General features: G+C 44.6%; 2 protein-coding genes and 1 non-coding gene across 5 annotated transcripts in view; 1 reads left to right on the top strand and 2 right to left on the bottom strand.

Annotated features, from left to right (window-relative positions):
* The window catches only part of LOC135375396 (zinc finger protein Xfin-like), a 62,838-nt gene extending 50,922 nt beyond the window's left edge, over positions 1–11,916 (bottom strand). The window contains exon 1 of the mRNA XM_064608118.1: positions 11,528–11,916. Within this exon, the coding sequence (XP_064464188.1) occupies positions 11,528–11,872 (345 nt within the window). The 5' untranslated portion in view covers positions 11,873–11,916. The remainder of the gene's footprint in view (positions 1–11,527) is intronic.
* A 4,011-nt stretch (positions 11,917–15,927) lies between these two features.
* Positions 15,928–19,833, bottom strand: LOC135375386 (uncharacterized). 3 transcript variants are annotated; one of them, XM_064608106.1, is made up of 5 exons: positions 19,674–19,833; positions 19,190–19,361; positions 18,940–18,995; positions 18,710–18,860; positions 15,928–16,560 (listed from the first exon to the last, which is right to left on the bottom strand). In XM_064608106.1, the coding sequence occupies exons 2-5, from the start codon at positions 19,232–19,234 to the stop codon at positions 16,483–16,485; spliced, it is 330 nt and encodes a 109-aa protein (XP_064464176.1). In that variant the 5' UTR covers positions 19,235–19,361; positions 19,674–19,833; the 3' UTR covers positions 15,928–16,482. The 3 variants fall into 3 exon arrangements, with proteins under 3 accessions (XP_064464176.1, XP_064464174.1, XP_064464175.1); XM_064608104.1 differs by having other exon boundaries at positions 18,945–18,995; XM_064608105.1 differs by having other exon boundaries at positions 18,743–18,860; positions 18,945–18,995.
* Positions 18,225–18,295, top strand: Trnas-gga (transfer RNA serine (anticodon GGA)). The gene has a single exon. It is a non-coding gene; the product is annotated as a tRNA-Ser (tRNA).
* Positions 19,834–20,684: the final 851 nt, after the last annotated feature.

Below are 20,684 nucleotides of genomic sequence, written 5' to 3'. Positions count from 1 at the left end.
ATACAGTTAGAATTTAGGGCTCAAACCCCTGCAGTGAAGCAGCAATTACGAATGATACCCCTCAGGTTTTAAGCTCCGATCAAGTTGCAACAACCGTACGACGTTTTCCTGTTCTCGTACAGCTTTCGATAGCTTATAAAAGCCTCAGTGAGTGATTTAACGTGTAATACACTTCGAATTTAGCGCTCAAAACCCTGCAGTCAAGCAGCAGTTACGAATGATACCCCTCAGGTTTTAAGCTCCGATCAAGTTGCAACAACCGTACGACGTTTTCCTGTTCTCGTACAGCTTTCGATAGCTTATAAAAGCCTCAGTGAGTGATTTAACGTGTAATACACTTCGAATTTAGCGCTCAAAACCCTGCAGTCAAGCAGCAGTTACGAATGATACCCCTCAGGTTTTAAGCTCCGATCACGTTGCAACAACCGTACGACGTTTTCCTGTTCTCGTACAGCTTTCGATAGCTTATAAAAGCCTCAGTGAGTGATTTAACGTGTAATACACTTAGAATTTAGCGCTCAAAACCCTGCAGTCAAGCAGCAGTTACGAATGATACCCCTCAGGTTTTAAGCTCCGATCAAGTTGCAACAACCGTACGACGTTTTCCTGTTCTCGTGCAGCTTTCGATAGCTTATAAAAGCCTCAGTTAGTGATTTAACGTGTGATACAGTTAGAATTTAGGGCTCAAACCCCTGCAGTGAAGCAGCAATTACGAATGATACCCCTCAGGTTTTAAGCTCCGATCAAGTTGCAACAACCGTACGACGTTTTCCTGTTCTCGTACAGCTTTCGATAGCTTATAAAAGCCTCAGTGAGTGATTTAACGTGTAATACACTTCGAATTTAGCGCTCAAAACCCTGCAGTCAAGCAGCAGTTACGAATGATACCCCTCAGGTTTTAAGCTCCGATCAAGTTGCAACAACCGTACGACGTTTTCCTGTTCTCGTACAGCTTTCGATAGCTTATAAAAGCCTCAGTGAGTGATTTAACGTGTAATACACTTCGAATTTAGCGCTCAAAACCCTGCAGTCAAGCAGCAGTTACGAATGATACCCCTCAGGTTTTAAGCTCCGATCAAGTTGCAACAACCGTACGACGTTTTCCTGTTCTCGTACAGCTTTCGATAGCTTATACAAGCCTCAGTGAGTGATTTAACGTGTAATACACTTCGAATTTAGCGCTCAAAACCCTGCAGTGAAGCAGCAATTACGAATGATACCCCTCAGGTTTTAAGCTCCGATCAAGTTGCAACAACCGTACGACGTTTTCCTGTTCTCGTGCAGCTTTCGATAGCTTATAAAAGCCTCAGTGAGTGATTTAACGTGTAATACACTTCGAATTTAGCGCTCAAAACCCTGCAGTGAAGCAGCAGTTACGAATGATACCCCTCAGGTTTTAAGCTCCGATCAAGTTGCAACAACCGTACGACGTTTTCCTGTTCTCGTACAGCTTTCGATAGCTTATAAAAGCCTCAGTGAGTGATTTAACGTGTAATACACTTCGAATTTAGCGCTCAAAACCCTGCAGTCAAGCAGCAGTTACGAATGATACCCCTCAGGTTTTAAGCTCCGATCAAGTTGCAACAACCGTACGACGTTTTCCTGTTCTCGTACAGCTTTCGATAGCTTATAAAAGCCTCAGTGAGTGATTTAACGTGTAATACACTTCGAATTTAGCGCTCAAAACCCTGCAGTCAAGCAGCAGTTACGAATGATACCCCTCAGGTTTTAAGCTCCGATCAAGTTGCAACAACCGTACGACGTTTTCCTGTTCTCGTACAGCTTTCGATAGCTTATAAAAGCCTCAGTGAGTGATTTAACGTGTAATACACTTAGAATTTAGCGCTCAAAACCCTGCAGTCAAGCAGCAGTTACGAATGATACCCCTCAGGTTTTAAGCTCCGATCAAGTTGCAACAACCGTACGACGTTTTCCTGTTCTCGTACAGCTTTCGATAGCTTATAAAAGCCTCAGTGAGTGATTTAACGTGTAATACACTTAGAATTTAGCGCTCAAAACCCTGCAGTCAAGCAGCAGTTACGAATGATACCCCTCAGGTTTTAAGCTCCGATCAAGTTGCAACAACCGTACGACGTTTTCCTGTTCTCGTACAGCTTTCGATAGCTTATAAAAGCCTCAGTGAGTGATTTAACGTGTAATACACTTCGAATTTAGCGCTCAAAACCCTGCAGTCAAGCAGCAGTTACGAATGATACCCCTCAGGTTTTAAGCTCCGATCAAGTTGCAACAACCGTACGACGTTTTCCTGTTCTCGTACAGCTTTCGATAGCTTATAAAAGCCTCAGTGAGTGATTTAACGTGTAATACACTTAGAATTTAGCGCTCAAAACCCTGCAGTCAAGCAGCAGTTACGAATGATACCCCTCAGGTTTTAAGCTCCGATCAAGTTGCAACAACCGTACGACGTTTTCCTGTTCTCGTACAGCTTTCGATAGCTTATAAAAGCCTCAGTGAGTGATTTAACGTGTAATACACTTCGAATTTAGCGCTCAAAACCCTGCAGTCAAGCAGCAGTTACGAATGATACCCCTCAGGTTTTAAGCTCCGATCAAGTTGCAACAACCGTACGACGTTTTCCTGTTCTCGTACAGCTTTCGATAGCTTATAAAAGCCTCAGTGAGTGATTTAACGTGTAATACACTTAGAATTTAGCGCTCAAAACCCTGCAGTCAAGCAGCAGTTACGAATGATACCCCTCAGGTTTTAAGCTCCGATCAAGTTGCAACAACCGTACGACGTTTTCCTGTTCTCGTACAGCTTTCGATAGCTTATAAAAGCCTCAGTGAGTGATTTAACGTGTAATACACTTAGAATTTAGCGCTCAAAACCCTGCAGTCAAGCAGCAGTTACGAATGATACCCCTCAGGTTTTAAGCTCCGATCAAGTTGCAACAACCGTACGACGTTTTCCTGTTCTCGTACAGCTTTCGATAGCTTATAAAAGCCTCAGTGAGTGATTTAACGTGTAATACACTTCGAATTTAGCGCTCAAAACCCTGCAGTCAAGCAGCAGTTACGAATGATACCCCTCAGGTTTTAAGCTCCGATCAAGTTGCAACAACCGTACGACGTTTTCCTGTTCTCGTACAGCTTTCGATAGCTTATAAAAGCCTCAGTGAGTGATTTAACGTGTAATACACTTAGAATTTAGCGCTCAAAACCCTGCAGTCAAGCAGCAGTTACGAATGATACCCCTCAGGTTTTAAGCTCCGATCAAGTTGCAACAACCGTACGACGTTTTCCTGTTCTCGTGCAGCTTTCGATAGCTTATACAAGCCTCGGTGAATGATTCAGCATGTGATACAGTTAGAATTTTGGGCCTCGAAACCCTGCGGTCAAGCAGCTGTTACGAATGATGCCCCTGAGGTTTTAAGCTCTGATACAGTATCAACAACAGAACACAGCTTTCGTGTCCTCATATAGCCTTCGATAGCTTATAAAAGCCACAGTGAGTGATGTAACATGTGATACAGTCAGAATTTAAGGCTAAGAAATCCGCAATCAAGCAGTGGTGTCGAGTGATACCGGTCAGGTTTTAAGCTCCGACCTGGTTTGAACAACCAAACGTTTTCCTGTCCTCATATGGCCTTTGATAGCATAGAAATGCCACAGTGAGTGATCAGATGGTTTTCTTTTCAAAAATTGTAGAGGATTTTATAAATGACACTGCCAAAGTTTAAGGCTTGCAAATGATGATTACGGAGAGTAAAATGCGATCCAGCATGTTAAAAGCTGCAAACTTGAAGCTTTTTGTTGCCTAAATACATTTCACCCTGTTGTTTCCAGGTGGAACCCCTGTAGCTGACCAGAAAGGCCAGGACTGTCAGATGCTATACATGAATTGGGTATGGGATAGAGAGAGAAGTATTGGGATTCTATTGGAGAATTTGCATACCCCTGCTTATGCTAGTCCTCACTAGGCCAACTAAAGCAGGCACACAATTGTTCTCGTGCTGAGCTGACAGATTTGTAACTGACACTGTTTACTCATAATTCTCAGTAATTTCACACTACTCACAATTATGTTTTACTTTCAGTTCAAGGTCTTCAAACAGAGCTGACCCAGCAGAAGGCCTCTGGTGGCATACTGTGATCAAGTGCGCCACTCCCACGGGATTATTGCATTGGCCTTTTGCATTCATGCCTGAAGGCTGTCCAGGGCATCTCACAGGCACCAGCTGCGTGACGATGCCCCACCCCACGGATTGTCTTATGCCAACAGCGTGCTCCCGTAGGGAACTATGGACACTAGAAGATGGACTGTGGACATGCTAAGGAATTCTTCAGTAGCTTCATGGTGCACGGGAGAAGAAACAGCAGGCCTGGACGAAGTGAACAAACGGCCCTTATCAGGGCCACCATATGTCTGCCACAATGGCTAGCGTTCTGCTGATAGAACAAACCCTGATGGTGATAGAAGATCACTGAACCTAACCATAACTCAAGCACGATGGCTACAACAGTGCTGATAGAAAGCAATCATTGCAGTTGCAAATGCCATACATTTCGTTAAGCACTATATTTTTTATGACAGTAATTTAGAGTTGAAGGAGTCATGTTCTGCCACTTTTTGGATGGTCAAAGTATGCATCACAGAACATATTGCTAAGGTGAACATTATGTGGAACCGACTATAACTCCTGTTATTCATTCGCACAGAAAATATGAAGCAGAAAATGTCGAGGTTGTTGCGAGAGACCTGTACTATGTCTTTTGCAAAAGCTATCACCATTTCTCGACAAAAGTGACGTGGAGAATGTACTGGCCGCCTCCATTTTCCCCCTTTCTCCCCGTACTATAAAGGTAGTTCTTTTTGTATAGTACAATAATACGAAAATTTGAAAAAAAAGGTCTTTGGGTGTACTTGACATAATTGTGTGCCAGTCTACATCATTGAACCCCCGTGGCACTGAGGACAAAACTTTACCGAGACAGTATATTTGGGTCCGAAGAACGCCATTGGAGCCACAGGGCACATTGACTTTAGACCACATCATGGAGGGCCACAAGGAAAAGAAACGATTGTAGCTACCATAAAACTTTGGTATATCATACATAACATAGTACACAAAAGCAGGACCGACATTGTTACTGTGGAGCCGAATAGTGGATAACACCAAAAATTACTGGGCTAACTAGGCTAACGCCAATAAATGGGCGGCCTTTCAAATAGAGCGCTGAAAGTATGAAAAACTATTCGGCCTTCACAAAGGCTTAGGCAAATGTTCAGTAGCACTCCAAATTATCCATTTACTTACTGTATTGCTGCCTTAGCTCACAGTTGGAAAAATAAGTATAGAAAATCAAAGAGAAAGAGCTAGCTGGCATATTCACAGTGAGTTATGACTTCGGGTTTGCTATGTTGTGTTTAATGAGAAGTGCAGAAATTTGGGCCAGTTGGTACATAACTGCAAAAGGGAATAAGAGTATACAGATGGGACAATGGAGGGACAGAGCTGCTTACAACTAAACCATAATGATAGGAAACCCGACACAGTCGTGCGCAGGTGCATTGCTATCCCACCATGTCAAAACAACAAGTACAGCGCTAGACAAATATTAGAGAACATGCTCCGGTGCATTCCTTCCTCAGAGTGACAGCAAATGGGACCATACAGACTTAGACATGCGCGTATAGGTAGCCCAGTCACCTGTATGCAAGTCCGTACGATACCATTCGCTGCCAGCTTGTCACTCTGAGGGAGGAGTGTGCCAGAGCATGTTCCGTAAACTTTTGTCCAGCACTTTACAAGTATAAAACTGATTAACAATGTAGAGTGGGCTAGTTGGTATGACATTTTAGACTATGGAGCTACGGCAGACAAGGACAATGCACCACTCCATAATCAACTAGTTTATTTCTGGAAAAAGAGAAAAGGAAGGTTGAACGTTGGGATGGGGGGGTTTTGAGACGACCTGGTTAAAAAGGAACTTTACACCTAGTGGTGATCTTTTCCTGCTGTCCTTGTCTGCCATAGCTCCGTAGTCGAAGTCTGTACAAGTGTGTCAGACAAGACCCTCAAAATGACAGTTTTAAGCATGTGCAAACAAAACCACCATGGTGATAAGGGGTGACACAAGTGAAAAAAAGTCCTATGATTTGAATAAAAATTCAAGTTCCTTATCCATCAGACAAATAGAAGCTTCATTAGTACAACTGGAAGAGCCACTTCTTATTTCAGCCACTTCGACTACCTCTCTTTCGAACTGACAGTTTTTTGTTTTGTTTTTTTGCCGAGTTCTTTCAAAAGCCGGGTTTTAATGTCACTGTTTGATATAGTATAAGAATTAGGATGGACAGAAGATCGACTCAATCCTCGCACTAGCTACGATGTGCTAGTGTACCATACCGCACACGAATACCAGGTTGCCGTGTCCTGTGTGAGGTTTTTTTGGGTTCGAGAGCCACAAGAACTGCTCGCATGCAGTGTATTCTACCTAACATGGACAGCGCAGCAGCAGTACGGCGGGCCAGGCTGAAAACAATGCCTGACAATCTGTTCTGCTAATTCGTCTTTAAATTTCGAGAGGGTAGCTTCGTTCTCTTTGGTGGCCAAGAGACCGCGTGTTTGAGATCCCTGTAGATAGGGCAATCGCTTTCGAAACTAAACAACAAGACTCAGAAACGTAACGCTGTCCTATATCTGCGCAAAAGCACCATAGCTCATGTACAAAGCGGGTCTTCCAAAGACATGAACGGGTTTTTCCGGGGAACCACCACCGTGGGAAAACAGACACAAGTGCAGGTGGTAAATGTGAATCATGTGTCGCCTCCAAGATTTTTCTAGAATTTCTTTGAGAGATGTTCAAAATTTAGTTTGCAGTTTATTGAGTTTATATACGTATATCCAACACCGCAGGTCCCGTGATTTCTGTCCTTTTTTTTTCTTTCTTTTGTTTATGATTCATTTGGTACAGCAATTCACATATAACATCGACTTAGTGAAAGTATATGTAGTAATTGTAATTTTTAATGCTTTTCATATCTTAGGGCTCCTCTTTGTTCGGTTTTTCGATACTGTCTTCCGACTTTCCAGCTTTCTGATAGTTCGGTCTCATGATTTTCGGCCTTATATAATTGCCACTGCTCTTGGGCCCCGGATCCCGACAGCCTAGAAATATCCTTATCTCGTGACCACTTCTCCTTCCAACTGGTTACAAAAAGTGAAGTGTCCATAACCAAAGTATATTGATATGCAGATTAAGTAGAAAGGAAGAGATCGAGGCAGATAAAAATGACAAAAACATAAGAGAAGGCGACAAATTGTCTTCGATGAAGGATACTTCTTTATTGATACTAAGGTCACAAAATGATCACGATGATCGGGTATGTTTAGGGTAAATCGTGCAACACAGTCCCCAAAGAAAATGACAAAAATATATCCACAGTACCGAGAGGATAGAGAGGTAGCAAGCGAGCTGGTGGTATACGTAGATCCATAACACAGACAAGCTTGTCGTGTTTTGTCCCCCAGTCTCGGGTTTTTAATTTAGAGATAACCATATATAAAGTAATTGAACCTCTGTATGCAATAAGCAATCCATGCATGTAATGCAATCCCCTTTCGTGTATTTTTGCTGCAATGACGTCCACATACCAGCATGTACCTGCCATAGAAAATTTACGACCGTATTGCAATTTATTGACCTGTTACAGGAGGGTAAGAAACGAGAAATGTATATGTGTATCAATAGGATGGGCAGTCAGGTCTTGCCCCTTTTCTACACACGCATACAAATGATAGCTTAAATTGAACTGCGGCTTCCATTCGAACATGTTCTTCCTAACTAACACGACTGTGTCGGCAGTGATACTGAGCGTTGTAATCGAAAAAGAAAGAAGAAAAAAAAACGTGAGCACTAAGCTAATAAGTCATATTATGCTGGTCACCTACGAGATATTTTCAAGATTGTGCTCGTTTAGCAGCACGATACGCTCGACCCAGACTGCTCTGCAACCGCACAGGTGACTTCACCCTACCTGGTTCTTCAGCAATCAAAGTACGACTTGTGAAAGCTGCTGTGTATTTGCGCGATAACCCTGTGTGCATGCGGTGTTACATTGAAAAATGATATATCATGCTCACGGACAATTTCTGCTAAGTCACAGACCCAAAAAACACAAACATATATGTACACATTTTCCATTGCATTAGTCGAGGTAACCCGGCTGCAATTACTTTACCAAATACTCACTTGAACTTTTTTCGGTTTGGGATTTTTCGACTTATCCCCTTCTTGCATACAGGGGTTCAATCGTCAACTGAAGGGAAACTATATACATGCCATCAGCACAAAGCTTGCCTGTCTGTATTTAAAAGAAACACACGGGGCACCAAATTTATGAACCAGAGCAGGATGAAGAATATGTTAGCAGTTAGCAGAACAATGTGCTTCCCATGGAGAAACACGACATTCCTATACCTAAACGTTGTTCGGCCTATAGTTGGGCCGAGCTTGCGATGGTTCGGCCAAGCTTTGATTGACATCGGCCTTACTCGGGCCAACTGAATACCGCCAACTTTGGGCCAGTATGTGGCAGACCGTTCTAACAAACACGGGGACCAGCATGCATTGCCGTTGGGGCCATTGTAGAACCAATCTTGATTTCTAGTCGGGCATTAGTTGGCTAGATAGCGTCCCATGAGGCACCAGCAATGATGGGCCAAGTATGGTCCAAATCTAATAAGATTCTCAACCAAGCATGGTTATGAGGTATCCCATGCAGCTTCTGCACCCCTCTACGCGATGTTCTATCCTATAACACCAGTGTGCCTTACAACTATATCTGGCAGGTGTGTATATTGCAAAAATCAAATCCAAAGGTTGAAAGTGCTGCTGCTGGTCGTGTGTGGCCTGTCTTAACATCGTTTTGCCGCTATTGGAATAGATATGTATACGTACCAACCTGCTCGATAGCTGTTATTGTCAAAGGTTATACACATTACAAACGAGTAGGAAATGGAAATTCCTACTCGTTTAAGTAATGCTCTCCGTGTCACTATGGCTCAATGTATGAAGCTGGTTTTCACCTTGTCTGAAAATAATTTTGCAAGCTGAAGAAAAAATGTAGAAATGGACTTGTGTACATCTAATTGAACTACATAGACTAGCATCGTTGCTTTGTTGTTTCGAACAGCAGCTGCTGTTTGGGGTTTGAGGGTTTATCCCCCCCCCCCCAAATTGTAAGTTTGGTTAGTGTATTTAGAAGGATGATAATGAAATCCTCCTCACCCATTTAAGTCCACATAGAACTCCTCCAGAAATATTTTTGGACTAGGCCACTGCTTTGAGCCCAACGCAGTTTACGAACTGCCTTCGCAGGTGATATGACGACGTCAGCCCAAGTTGCAACGACTTGTGCCAACCAAATACCGATCTCCGGCAGATTTTCGTCAATTTGCACTTGGACTTTTTGTCTAGCTGGACACAACGCTATTGAAAGATGTAACATTCCCATGTGGCATTCCTTTCCTTGCCTTTTTTTTTTTTCTCTCTCAATAAACTTATCCCCCCCATCCCCTTGAGTTTGAAGAACACAGAAGACGACGAGGACGATACAAGACTCAAATACGAACTAAAAAACATGTTATCGAGTACATCAGTTCTCTTGCACATATTAATTTATTCATACATGATCATTGTTTTCAATATAGTAATGTGGTATTGCAGCGAAATTCTAAAAGCTCCTCGTGACATATTGCACCCGGACTGTTTCCACACGCATGTCAACTTGTATTCTTCGAAATCTGAAATATTCCTCATATTTTCTTGATATCTTTACATTTTTACTGCAGGACCGGTTCCCAAGCGTAGGAAAGTGTACAGTTTGGTGAAAGATGCCAGAAAATTGTAATTGCGGGAAGAATCAGATAATGACAATAATTGTTGCATATGTATATTTTTCCTTTTATTAAATCGGTTAGACGTTCGGCGTCGTGGTGTGTATCTCACTCTTTCGTTGTGCTGTTTTTACACCGTACAATCTACCCCAAGTGTCTGCGTTAGTTTGGTTACATTTGTAAATTTGAAACTTCGTGTGCTTCATTATTCATCTCTAACTAACTGTCATTCATCTCTCAAGCTAACCTGACACGATATACTTTCAGTGAATAGCAGCAGGATGCTCTTAAGTTGACCACCTGGCCATGTTTTCTATCGAATTCCTCAAATTTCTGGATTCTGCAGATGATTTGACAAACCCGGATTTGAAATGGGATTTGATTTGGCATGAAAAAGGGCAAATAAGCAAGAAAGATGCTTTCACTTTGTTTTCCATAATATTAAACGGGCATAGTACTCGAGTTAAAAGGGGTGCATACAGATTCGCCCTACTTTGGATTGTGCATGTACAGTACGCGATCCGCCCGAAATCTTTTTAATGCAGGAACTATAGAGAGGGTTCAGAATATTGCGGCTAGATGAGTTGCATGGATGTTAGTATAAGCGAGATAAAGTCAAGATTAGGTTGGGATAGTTTGTCGACAAGGAAACAACAGTTACGTTTGCAATTTTTAGATAAGATTACTAATGATAAAATTAGTATATGACAAAGGAACCTCTTCTATAATTACTTGGAACCTCCATCGTACATCTCATCGAGATTGATCATCACAGGAAAATTTAGCCCAACGGATGTATAGAGCTGATTTGTTCAGGACCTGAGTACGTATTGTTTTATACATGTGTGCTTTTCAGTCTTTCTTTTTGTATGCTGACTTATTGCTTACTTTAAATTTATTTGTATACAGTAATGTCGTAAGGCGTTGTTGCGTAATAGCAGAAATAAATAAATACAGAAAAAACTGTAATTCTGGATACATAATGATTTCATTTGCTTCTCGAAAAAGAGTTGACTTGAATCCCATTTGTTTCATCAAATTCATATCACTGGCGTAAGATGCCTCATGATGACCCATGAGAAACACAGCGGTGATGCACAGTACCCCTGACAAATTACAAAGTGCTTCGCATGCTTCAGATACACTTTCAACGTTTCGAATATGAGCGGGCTTCTGTAGCCATGACGGCTTCAACCGGTTTCAATGACTTCAACCTTCAACACACAAACCCAACAAACTACAAAGCAGGCAAAAAGTTCCCAGTATTTCAACAACGCGAAAAATATCGTCCGTGCAACATTCGTGTGAAAGAACAGGCCTATTAATAAACAGTACAACAAAAATAGTTGAAATTGAAATAATGGCTTCATTTTTCCCGCGGAGGCAACTAGAATGCAAGGCGTCCCACACAGCAGCCAATGAGAAGTAGGAGCTACATTTTTGCGCGGAAGCACCTGGAAGAGTGAGTGACGCGGCAATGATACCCCTCAGGATCTAGCGTCTTGTCTGGCGCAGCACCAAAGCCAAAGCTTGTGGAAAGGGTTCGTGGGCGCGGACACATTGTGATACCCATGACGGTGGGGATGTCCCAACCCAAACAGAAATTTGAGCTGAATCCAAACTTGAGAGCTCAAATTTTTGCCTTGGAAGGTTTTTTACATTTACCTCGGGTATATCTCTCCACCAGTGCTCCGACTTGCGTTTTCTTCTCTCTCGCTCGAATGCGGCCCGTCGTGCTTTCTCTTCTTGGCTCATTTGAGCTCTTCTTTTACGTTCCGCTTCTGCGTGTCGAGCCTTGTCTTCTGCACTCATTTGGGCTCTTCTTTGTCGGCCTGCGTCTGCCTGTCGTACTCTCTCTTCTTCTGTCATCTGGGCTCTCCTTTTTCGTTTCGCCGCCGCGAGGCGAGCCTTCTCTTCTTCGCTGGGCACGCGAGCTCTTCGCCTTTCTGCCTTCCGCGCCTTCCTTGCAGCAATCTCTTCTGCACTGAGAACCTTCCTCGGTGGAGCCATGAACCATCCTGACGAAAGGAGATCTGCGCCGCTCACCTCGGTCCCTCTCCCGCCACTTGCATATATCCTTGCATCACCCCACCTGACGTGATCCCCGACGCCGCGATATCTGGTACGCCCGGCGCACGCACGCTATCCGATGATCAACGCGGCCGCTTCTGTGGGGATGATCAATATAGCTCCCGTGTGGGAGCCGTTCATTTTAGAGAGCCTCGTTTTAGCGAACCTCGTTTTAGAGATCCCGTTTTAGAGCGCCTCGTTTTCGATAATTGCGTTTTAGAGAAGATGGCGGTAGGTTACGTTTCAGCGAAAACCGTTTTAGAGAATAACGCTTTAGCGAAATCCACCACAATTTTGGTTTAGGTTTCGCTTCCCATTAATCATCAACGAATTTTTTCCCCCTTTTCTTGTATACTCAGTTTAGAAGCCGGTGTTTATATATGGTGTTTAGGTCTGGCTAGTTGGTGAGGTTTATGTATGGCTGCATCCTAGCTAATTTTTAAGTAATAATAATTTTTAAGTTAATTAAATTTATGAAATATTATTTGCTAGTTTTTCTACACTGTGAGCAATATACAGCGTGTGTTGTTATTTGATTATTATTATTATTTATTGTTATTATTATTATTATTATTGATTTTCTTTCTTTCTTAACTGAATGCGCTGTGATGCGTTTCCAAAAATAAATAACACACCCTGTATTCTCACGGGGAGGATACCATGATGGGGAGAGCAAGCAAGACAAACACAAGCACACAACATAAGTTCAACCTGTACAAACTACTCCGTCTTGATACGCTTAGGGAGCACAGGGAGTTATTTATTACGATGTCTTATGTGCAGTGCAATAAAACTATGTAAGAAATGTATGCTTGCTGGAGTGACGGTTGCAAAATAATTCGTCTTCGCTCAAACAAGTAGCCAGAACTATATTCATCTCTGCTGTGCTTCCCTCCTCTTTTCATCTTTTATGTTCTTCGGAGCTAGCATACCAAAACCGAAATCTGTTTTCTCTAAAACGGCATTCCCTAAAACGTGTCTCGGAGTCTCTAAAACGGTATTCGCTAAAACGAGACTCTTTTTCCCTAAAACGTAACTCGCTAAAACGTGACCTGTTCTCTAAAACGCAATTCTCTGAAACGAGGCTCTCTAAACCATAGGAGAACCCTCCCGTGTAGCAAGTATAATCCTTCTAGCTCACCATATAGCGAACAAAGAGTAGAGGCTATGTGCGCCTCGCCGGCGGTCGATTTTCCAAGCTTCCAACATTGTACAAAAACGTGGAACGACCAGGAAGTGCCTTTTTTTTTTTAATTCCGTGTTAGCCCCGCGAAGCAACCGTGGCTATGAGCGGCGTAAAGACGTGGACAGATGGAGAGAGGACAGCAGGAAGGAGTGGGGGACAGGGGGGGTTAGTATATGCGTCCTGGGCAGACTTCAGGGGGAAGTGTGGGGGACATTCGTCTGGAAAGTCTGGGAAAACCCAGGGAAAACCTCAGACAGCACAGCCGGTGACAAGCATTCGAACCCGTGTCACCTCCCATGCAGTCTCGGCGTGGAAAGCGATCATCCTATAACCACTACGCCACGAGATGGTCGAAGTGCCTTCATAAACACGCAAAAAGTGTAGCAGTGGGGGAGACAAAATATGTCAATGTGACATCTCCTATGCCCACAGCACTTTTGAGATTTCTTTGGTGGTGAGCTCTACCCCTTTCCTGCAGGAGAGGATTCAGACCATCGTTTCTTTTTTGCTTTTTTTTTTTGGGGGGGGGGGGGTTCCTTTGTTGGAGCGCGTAGTGGGGGAGGGGACAGAGGGAAACCGATTGTATAAACTGACGTTATTTGGAGGGGCGATCCTGGGACGATTGAACCTGCAGAATAAAAGTGCAGCACACCTTCCAGAAAATTTGTCTTAAAAAAAATATAGGACCGTTTTGCGCTTTATTTTGTTTTCCCATTTAGCAGATGGCATGTACACTACTCGCAGACGACAGTGGTTAGCTGTGCATTCTGCTATCTCTGGCTATACTAACTGGCGAGTAAATTACCTGTCAACCATTGCTCTTGTTTCCAACTGCAGTAATAAAAAGGTGCTCAGAGAAAGAAAAAAAAAACTTTCTTTTCCGTACCGAGCAACGTGGAAACGTAGGAGTCAGTAACGCGTTTCGCTTCACAGCCTTTCTGTAGCTGCCCACACGGCTGACTGTGGCTCGTCTTCGCGATTGGCTAAGGCGGTTGAAAACAGGGTCCTTATTGGCTGACTCTTAGTTGTTGGCAGACTGAGGGTACATCCTCATCAAGCAGGAGAGGATTTGAAGCATCGAGCAGAGGCTCCTTGTAGGATTAGGAGGAGTTACTCCCTTTGGAATGCATGGGTTTCTACTTGTAATGTGCTTAGAGCAATAAAAGTGCACTGTCTTGCCCACCAAATGTCACGACCCTGCATGCAAGTCTGGTAAAGAACAATAGGCAATATCGGACCCTCGCTCGTGGCTGTTCCTTACCTTGCAGGCAGGTGGACACAAAATTGAGGGAAAGAGCACGCTGATCCACGCAAGAAATGTGTAAAGTGAAACGAGTTAATCGCCAGAAAAAATCGCAGAGTATGGAAAAAATTTTTGTTATAACATTTTTTGCTGAAGGTCCTGATTTTTAAAACAAAGGTACCAAAAACGTCCGGAAAAAAATTTAAAAGCTAGGAGTTGTCATTAATGAGTGTATGCAAATGAGCAACTGAGAGGTCAGTTTGTGACAGACGCCTCAAGGATGCTAACTGAAAAGAAAGTTTTCCGATAAAGTCTGCCTTTTCTGAATTATTCATGGAACGCCCCGTATGGCCACCTAGAGGGATGGTCTAACACAATCCAATCAATTTAAGAAAAGATTATCCAAACTTTTACTCGCGAGTATTATAGAAACATTGCTAGGAAAACTTTGTCTGGAAGGAAAATCTCTCGAGAAATTTGGAGCAATGTACCGCAATCCCATACCCTAAATAATGATGCGCACGAAAGTCCTTCCTGTTTTCCCAGGGTGGCGCTGAAGCAAAAAATCCCTTCTCATATACACCACGCGTGTGCAGAAAGCTCCCGGTGTGAATGCACATGCCGTGTCTTCGCAAACAGCAAACCTGAAGGGGAGCTGTTCAGGCACATGGTACACATATAGGATCTGTTGCCCTTATGAAGATGCACGTCTGTGCGCAGGCAACGCCACCTACAGGGTGCGGCACTCAAGTGTGCCGCATTTCCGTCACTTCGTGAGAGAAGATGATAGAGTCCAAATCGCCTGAAATTTTGCACAGGTAGAGGCATTGTCCTCAAGTTTTTTTAGCATTCCTCGCAGACGTCGTCTGTTAGCGCATACAGGAGATATAATTTTTTTTAAACTTTGGACTCCGTGCATTTTCTGGGGCCTATTCCCGGGTTATTATGGGGACGTTAAGTTGGCGAACCGCATTTTACAACGAGTTTCGGCACATCACGCGCAGGTGGTGCAAAGCTTGCTCAAAGAGCTTCGGCTTCGCTTGGCACCTTGCGCCACCTGTGTGTGATGTGGCGAAACTTGTTGTGAAATGCGGTTCTTCAACGAAGTGTCCCCAAAATAACCGGGAATAGGCCATAGAAAATGCGTGGCTTCAAAAGTTTAACCAATTTTTATCTCCTGTATGCGCGAACAGACGACGTCCGCGAGGAATGCTAAAAAAACTTCAAGAGAATGGCTCTCACTGTGCCAAATTTCAGGCGAGTTGACTCTATCGTCTTTTCTCGTGAAGTGATGGAAATGTGGCACACACTGAGTGCCGCACCCTGTAGATGCAGAATGCCTGCTCATAGCCTCCTCTCCCATCTTCACTAGACATTAGGAGTCCGAATTCATCCGCTACTTCAATTCATCGTTGTGCGAATTGAAGAACCCGCAAGTGGTTGCAGCTCATCCGAAACCTGCGGACCTAAATATTTAGGCAAAAAGTGTGTAGAGGAACTCCACAGTCATCACCTCTCCGTGGCATACCATCGGTGCAAGCGCAATCACTTCTGAGAAAGATTGAGACCGCTTTGCACTTTATTTCCAAGTTTTCCCATTTAGTACGAAGGGACATTCAGTCACAGCTCGCAGATGACGGTGGTTCCCCTCCGCGGCCACGACTGCTGGAAGCCTGTTCGTGATTGTCTCTGGCCGTTGAAAACGCTGTCCCGATTGGCCAACTCTTAATTGTTACATCACGTCGACGAGCGCGCAGCCTTTCCTTGTCTGGGCAACGTTGGAGCAGGTCACTCTTTGTCTCGGACTTTTTCCATCCCTGGTCACACGCATATATCTTCCATCCTATTTGCGCAGAGGCTGAATAAACTTTGTACGTGCTGCCACTGAAGAGCACTCGTGGTCAATTCTCTCTCTTCTTCTCTCCCTCATGTTTCCTCCTCTCCACCTCGAACACTCTTTTTAAATCCTCGTCCAAGCTACCCTCCGGTGCCGAATTTCTCTGAACGTGCTTCACATATGGGTGTGCCGTGCTTTCGTCGTGAGCTATGCCTTTGCTGGAATAATTGTAGGAGCGACATTTGTGCCTTCCTCGGGGGAGTGTTTGGCATCGTGGTGCTTTTTCAGGTACCTTTTGGAGGAGAACATGCTGCCACACGCGAAGCACTCGAAGGATGGAGCGTCGCTTTTGTCCGTGTTGCCTGAAAGGATGAAATGGTTAGGTGTCACGAATAGCTCAATAAATACCGCAAACAAATGGTCGCTGCTGTGTGGTAAACGTTCCCAACGCCTACCACACCCCGAGGATCTCACAACTAGAGCCCTGCGCGGATGACATTTTTGGCATCCGCATTCGACCCGCATCCGCGCAACCGTTACCGCATCCGATCCGCATCCGCAGCACACACAACAGTTTACATCCGCATCCGATCCGCTGACCAAAGCGCACCATCCGCATCCGATCCGCAAAATCCGCACGTTTCGAAGGACGCGTAAAGACTGCCGGAAGCATATGTTGGTATAATTTCGGATGCCTCCATGCTGCCACGGAACGACTCACGACGACCAGCAAAGGTAAACATTTCAACAAACGCGTTACGGAGAGCCTTCTGTAACGCGTGGAATGCTACCTCGTCGGTGCTAGCGCGGTTCGAGACGCCAGAATGCCTTCTCTCCCGTCTTGGCCGTGCATGGTCAAAGGTGAACCAGAGCATTCGCTCGCTGTCGCAGCGCAATACAAATAAATTGCTGGTGGAAAAATTACAGCACGCGGTATATCCGCATCCGATCCGCTACCGATCCGCTGCCTTCGTATCCGCATCCGACCTTGCGCCATCCGCACACCGCAGAAAGTTCGGAATTTTCATCCGAATCCGCAAGTATCTTGCGGATATCCGCGGATATCCGCTTCCATCCGCGGATGGTGCAGGGCTCTACTCACAACCCGTCAAAATGGCCAGAAAATCCTGTAAACCCTGCAGGTACGGGCATCACGTACAGCGCCACTCCTCTGCAGACCTCCAACGATCACTGGGATGACAATCACGCGCAAATCCTGGTAGCCGACGAAGTTATACCCCTGTCAAACGGCAAAGCGAATGGCATTCCCGGAGAATGACAGTCGCACCGAATGTCATTCTTTCGTGTTACATTGAGCAACACGAAGAAACAGAATGTCATTCGCAAATGATGTCAATGCTGATAATAGAGACATCAAGGGCGAACATACGAAGCCTTATACAGGCACATTAGTTCTATTTTCATTTCTTTTGCTCGAAACTAGCGAAGCATTAGATTAGTTCACAAAAGTGTTGCTTTATCAGTCACTTAACTGGCGAAGTACCACGAGGAAAGACAACTAAGAAGCCTATCTGGACCACACTTGGCAACGTGATGACAGGGAACAAGGGTAGTTCTCCAAGAAACAGTGTTTGGCCTTCCCTCTTCCATGTCAAAAGTTATCAAATTTGCGATAAAATATTGGAGTACAACTTTTCCTTCGTCTTTTGTTTCTTCGAAAGGTTTATCGTCGTTGTTTTCGCTACCTCTCTACCACGAGGGTACGCTGTTGGCGCGACAGGGAAAAGATTATGAGTTCGACGTAAACAACGAGATTTGGCCGAGGCAGACCACACTTGGGGACGACACAAACATGTAAGCCTCAACACCCAGAAATCAACGAATGCAACAACTCAGGGAAAAGAGGCACTGACACCAGGAATCGAACCTGGGTCTTCTTCTTTCCGGCCAGATATGCTAGTACCACTACACCACATCAGCGCTATTCCCAGAGAATGGGAATAGCGTGGTTGGGTGTCCGTCCCCCCCGTACTTGAGGCACTCAATGGCTCATGGGAAACAGCATGCTGGTGTGGCGTAGTGGTAGCATATCTGACCGGAAATCAGAAGACCCAGGTTCGATTCCTGGCGTCGGCGCCTCTTTTCCCTGATTTGTTGCATTCGTTGAGTTCCCTGAACTCATTCGCATGTATCGCCACTTGATTTCACCATGTGACACGGAACGAATGCAATCCGGTGCGAACCCGTTTCCACAACAATGTCTAACAGATTTTGGTTGTACGCGATAACCATCGATTCAAACGGTGCTGTTCCGCTACAGTCTCGAAATTGCATTATATAACGAAGCTGGCTTGCAAACCCACGCTACATACCGCCAAGTCTAGCGAGTTTTGGGGACGCAATGGCAACAAGCGACAAATATCTACGGGGAGCAGATGCAAGATTTTGTAGCCGCGACACTGCTTTTTTCTTTTTCTTTTTGTCGTTCCTTGTGGGTTATGGGATTCGCCTTTCAGGTAGAGATGCAGGGTGCTCGAAGCGGCTACGTACGCTGGTTCTTGCGCAAGATGGGTGTCTGCGTACCCTTGTTGTAGGTACGTGCAAATGTCTGCACCCCGACGGAACGGATGTGCTGGTAATGGCGTCCACCGTTATTGCACCAGCAGCACAAGGGCTTGGGGCGTGCTTTCTGGGAACTTTTCTGCGATAAAAATTATGTCAGAATTACACCAGCACTATGACACGCCTTCAGACACAAGCTGAAAGTGTCGAAGGTTCACCTTACCGCCTTACAGGAGACGTCATTCTTTGTACATCCCGGAACTTCGTCGACGGCCTGAAATACGATGCGTATGTTACTGTTGAACGGCATTTGCTGACGCAAAATGCTGGCACTATTTGGTTGTGAGATAGCTATATGCACGCTCACTACTAAATGGGTTCTTAAGAGGTTAAAGGTGTTGTGAAACCGATGAAAATTGATAATCGGAGGCTAGCACACAGAAGAAAGGGCAAACACGCACGTGTTACCTTCAAAAGGTGTCTCGGAAAGTCAAAGTCTTCCGGGTACAGCATAGTGTCCGAGACAAACAGTTTGCTCTCTATGGTAAATGATCTCCTGGAAATGCTGGTTGCCCTGCAACTATGCCTTGGATGGTGTCCAGTTTGGACAAAGAAAATTCTTCAAGGGTCTGGGGTGGGCCTATGGAGAAAGAAAGCAAATTCTGACACAAACTCTCTATGGAGGCAAAAACTCGGTTTAGCTCACACTAACCATGAAAGCTGGTCCTTGTCGTTTTTTTTTTTTTTTTTCTTTTTTCCTAGTCTGGGAGGTTTTATGGATCTATACCACCAGCTCGCTTGCTACCTCTCTATCCTCTCGTTAACAACAACAACTTGGTAATACAAGCACAGTAACTGCGCCCTTCTTTTGTACAGTATAGTCTCTACACAGTATTTGTATATGATAAATAAACCATAAAACTCGGCCAGTTGGCACCTGCACAAGACTCACCCTCTTGTTTGTTTGCTACGTGTTTCGCTGCATGTTAAATTTGCTGATGAAGTGCAAACTCTGCGTGAAATCTCTACACTAATTGAAATCACATTCATTTGTGTTGTTCCACTTTTCGCGCAACTACACGTAACTACAGCGGACTGGCGTGATAGCATGCCGGACATGCCGGACACGGACGCAGACGACGCAGACAGACAAAAGACAAGAAATGCGAACGTTGGGCACACTAAAATGGCGGGTCGGAGAAGTGGCAAGACAAGCATCAAGCGCATGGATTAAGCACAACTCCACATTAGTTTTGAAATACGACCTGAAGATATTCTTCTCTGCCTTATATTTAGTCGTGCTATCAAGAAACATTAATTGTTTGGACACTAATCGCACGTAGCATGTTAGCATGTGCACATATTTCGAGCGTCATCGGCATCCCGACATGTCCGCGCCCATGTCCAACGTAAGGATGAGGACATTTGAAATACCTCGGGACCGACGAAAACTGTATGGCAGGACTTGTGAATACATACGGTCTCTGTCATCTCGGTGATGTGTTTGCATGCTAAAGTTAGTGGCTCACGCTAGAGCCCTCACGGGCGTATCGAAAAATGGGCCGGCCCTTCACGTTTTTATGCCGCCCGGCGGCCCGGCCCGCTGACTAAGCGATTAGAGCCCGGCCTAGTATTTCCCGCCGTGTCGTACGCGTTTCTAGCCCTTATCAAACAAATTCGTAAATGAATTTATAAGAAGAGATGACACGGCCCCAAACATAGCAGAACTCTCGGTTTAACACCACAACAGCACGAGACCAAATTAAGTCCAGAGCGCACGCCGGTAAGCGCGTTATCGTTACACTAGCAAGTTTTTATGGAGCATGCTGTCGACAAAGTCCTCCCAATAGACTTCTGCCCGAGAGACATCATCATGACGCTGGTAGACAGACTGAAACCGAAACAAATTGGAAGTAGAGGGCTGGGTTTCACGAATGGACACTTATTCGCTGCCTCCTGTTGA

This window comes from Ornithodoros turicata, unplaced genomic scaffold (assembly GCF_037126465.1).
Source record: "Ornithodoros turicata isolate Travis unplaced genomic scaffold, ASM3712646v1 ctg00000858.1, whole genome shotgun sequence".
In the NCBI taxonomy this organism is placed as follows: domain Eukaryota; kingdom Metazoa; phylum Arthropoda; class Arachnida; order Ixodida; family Argasidae; genus Ornithodoros; species Ornithodoros turicata.
The sequence above is the reverse complement of the archived record's forward strand: the minus strand, read 5'-3'. Positions and strand labels throughout refer to the sequence as shown.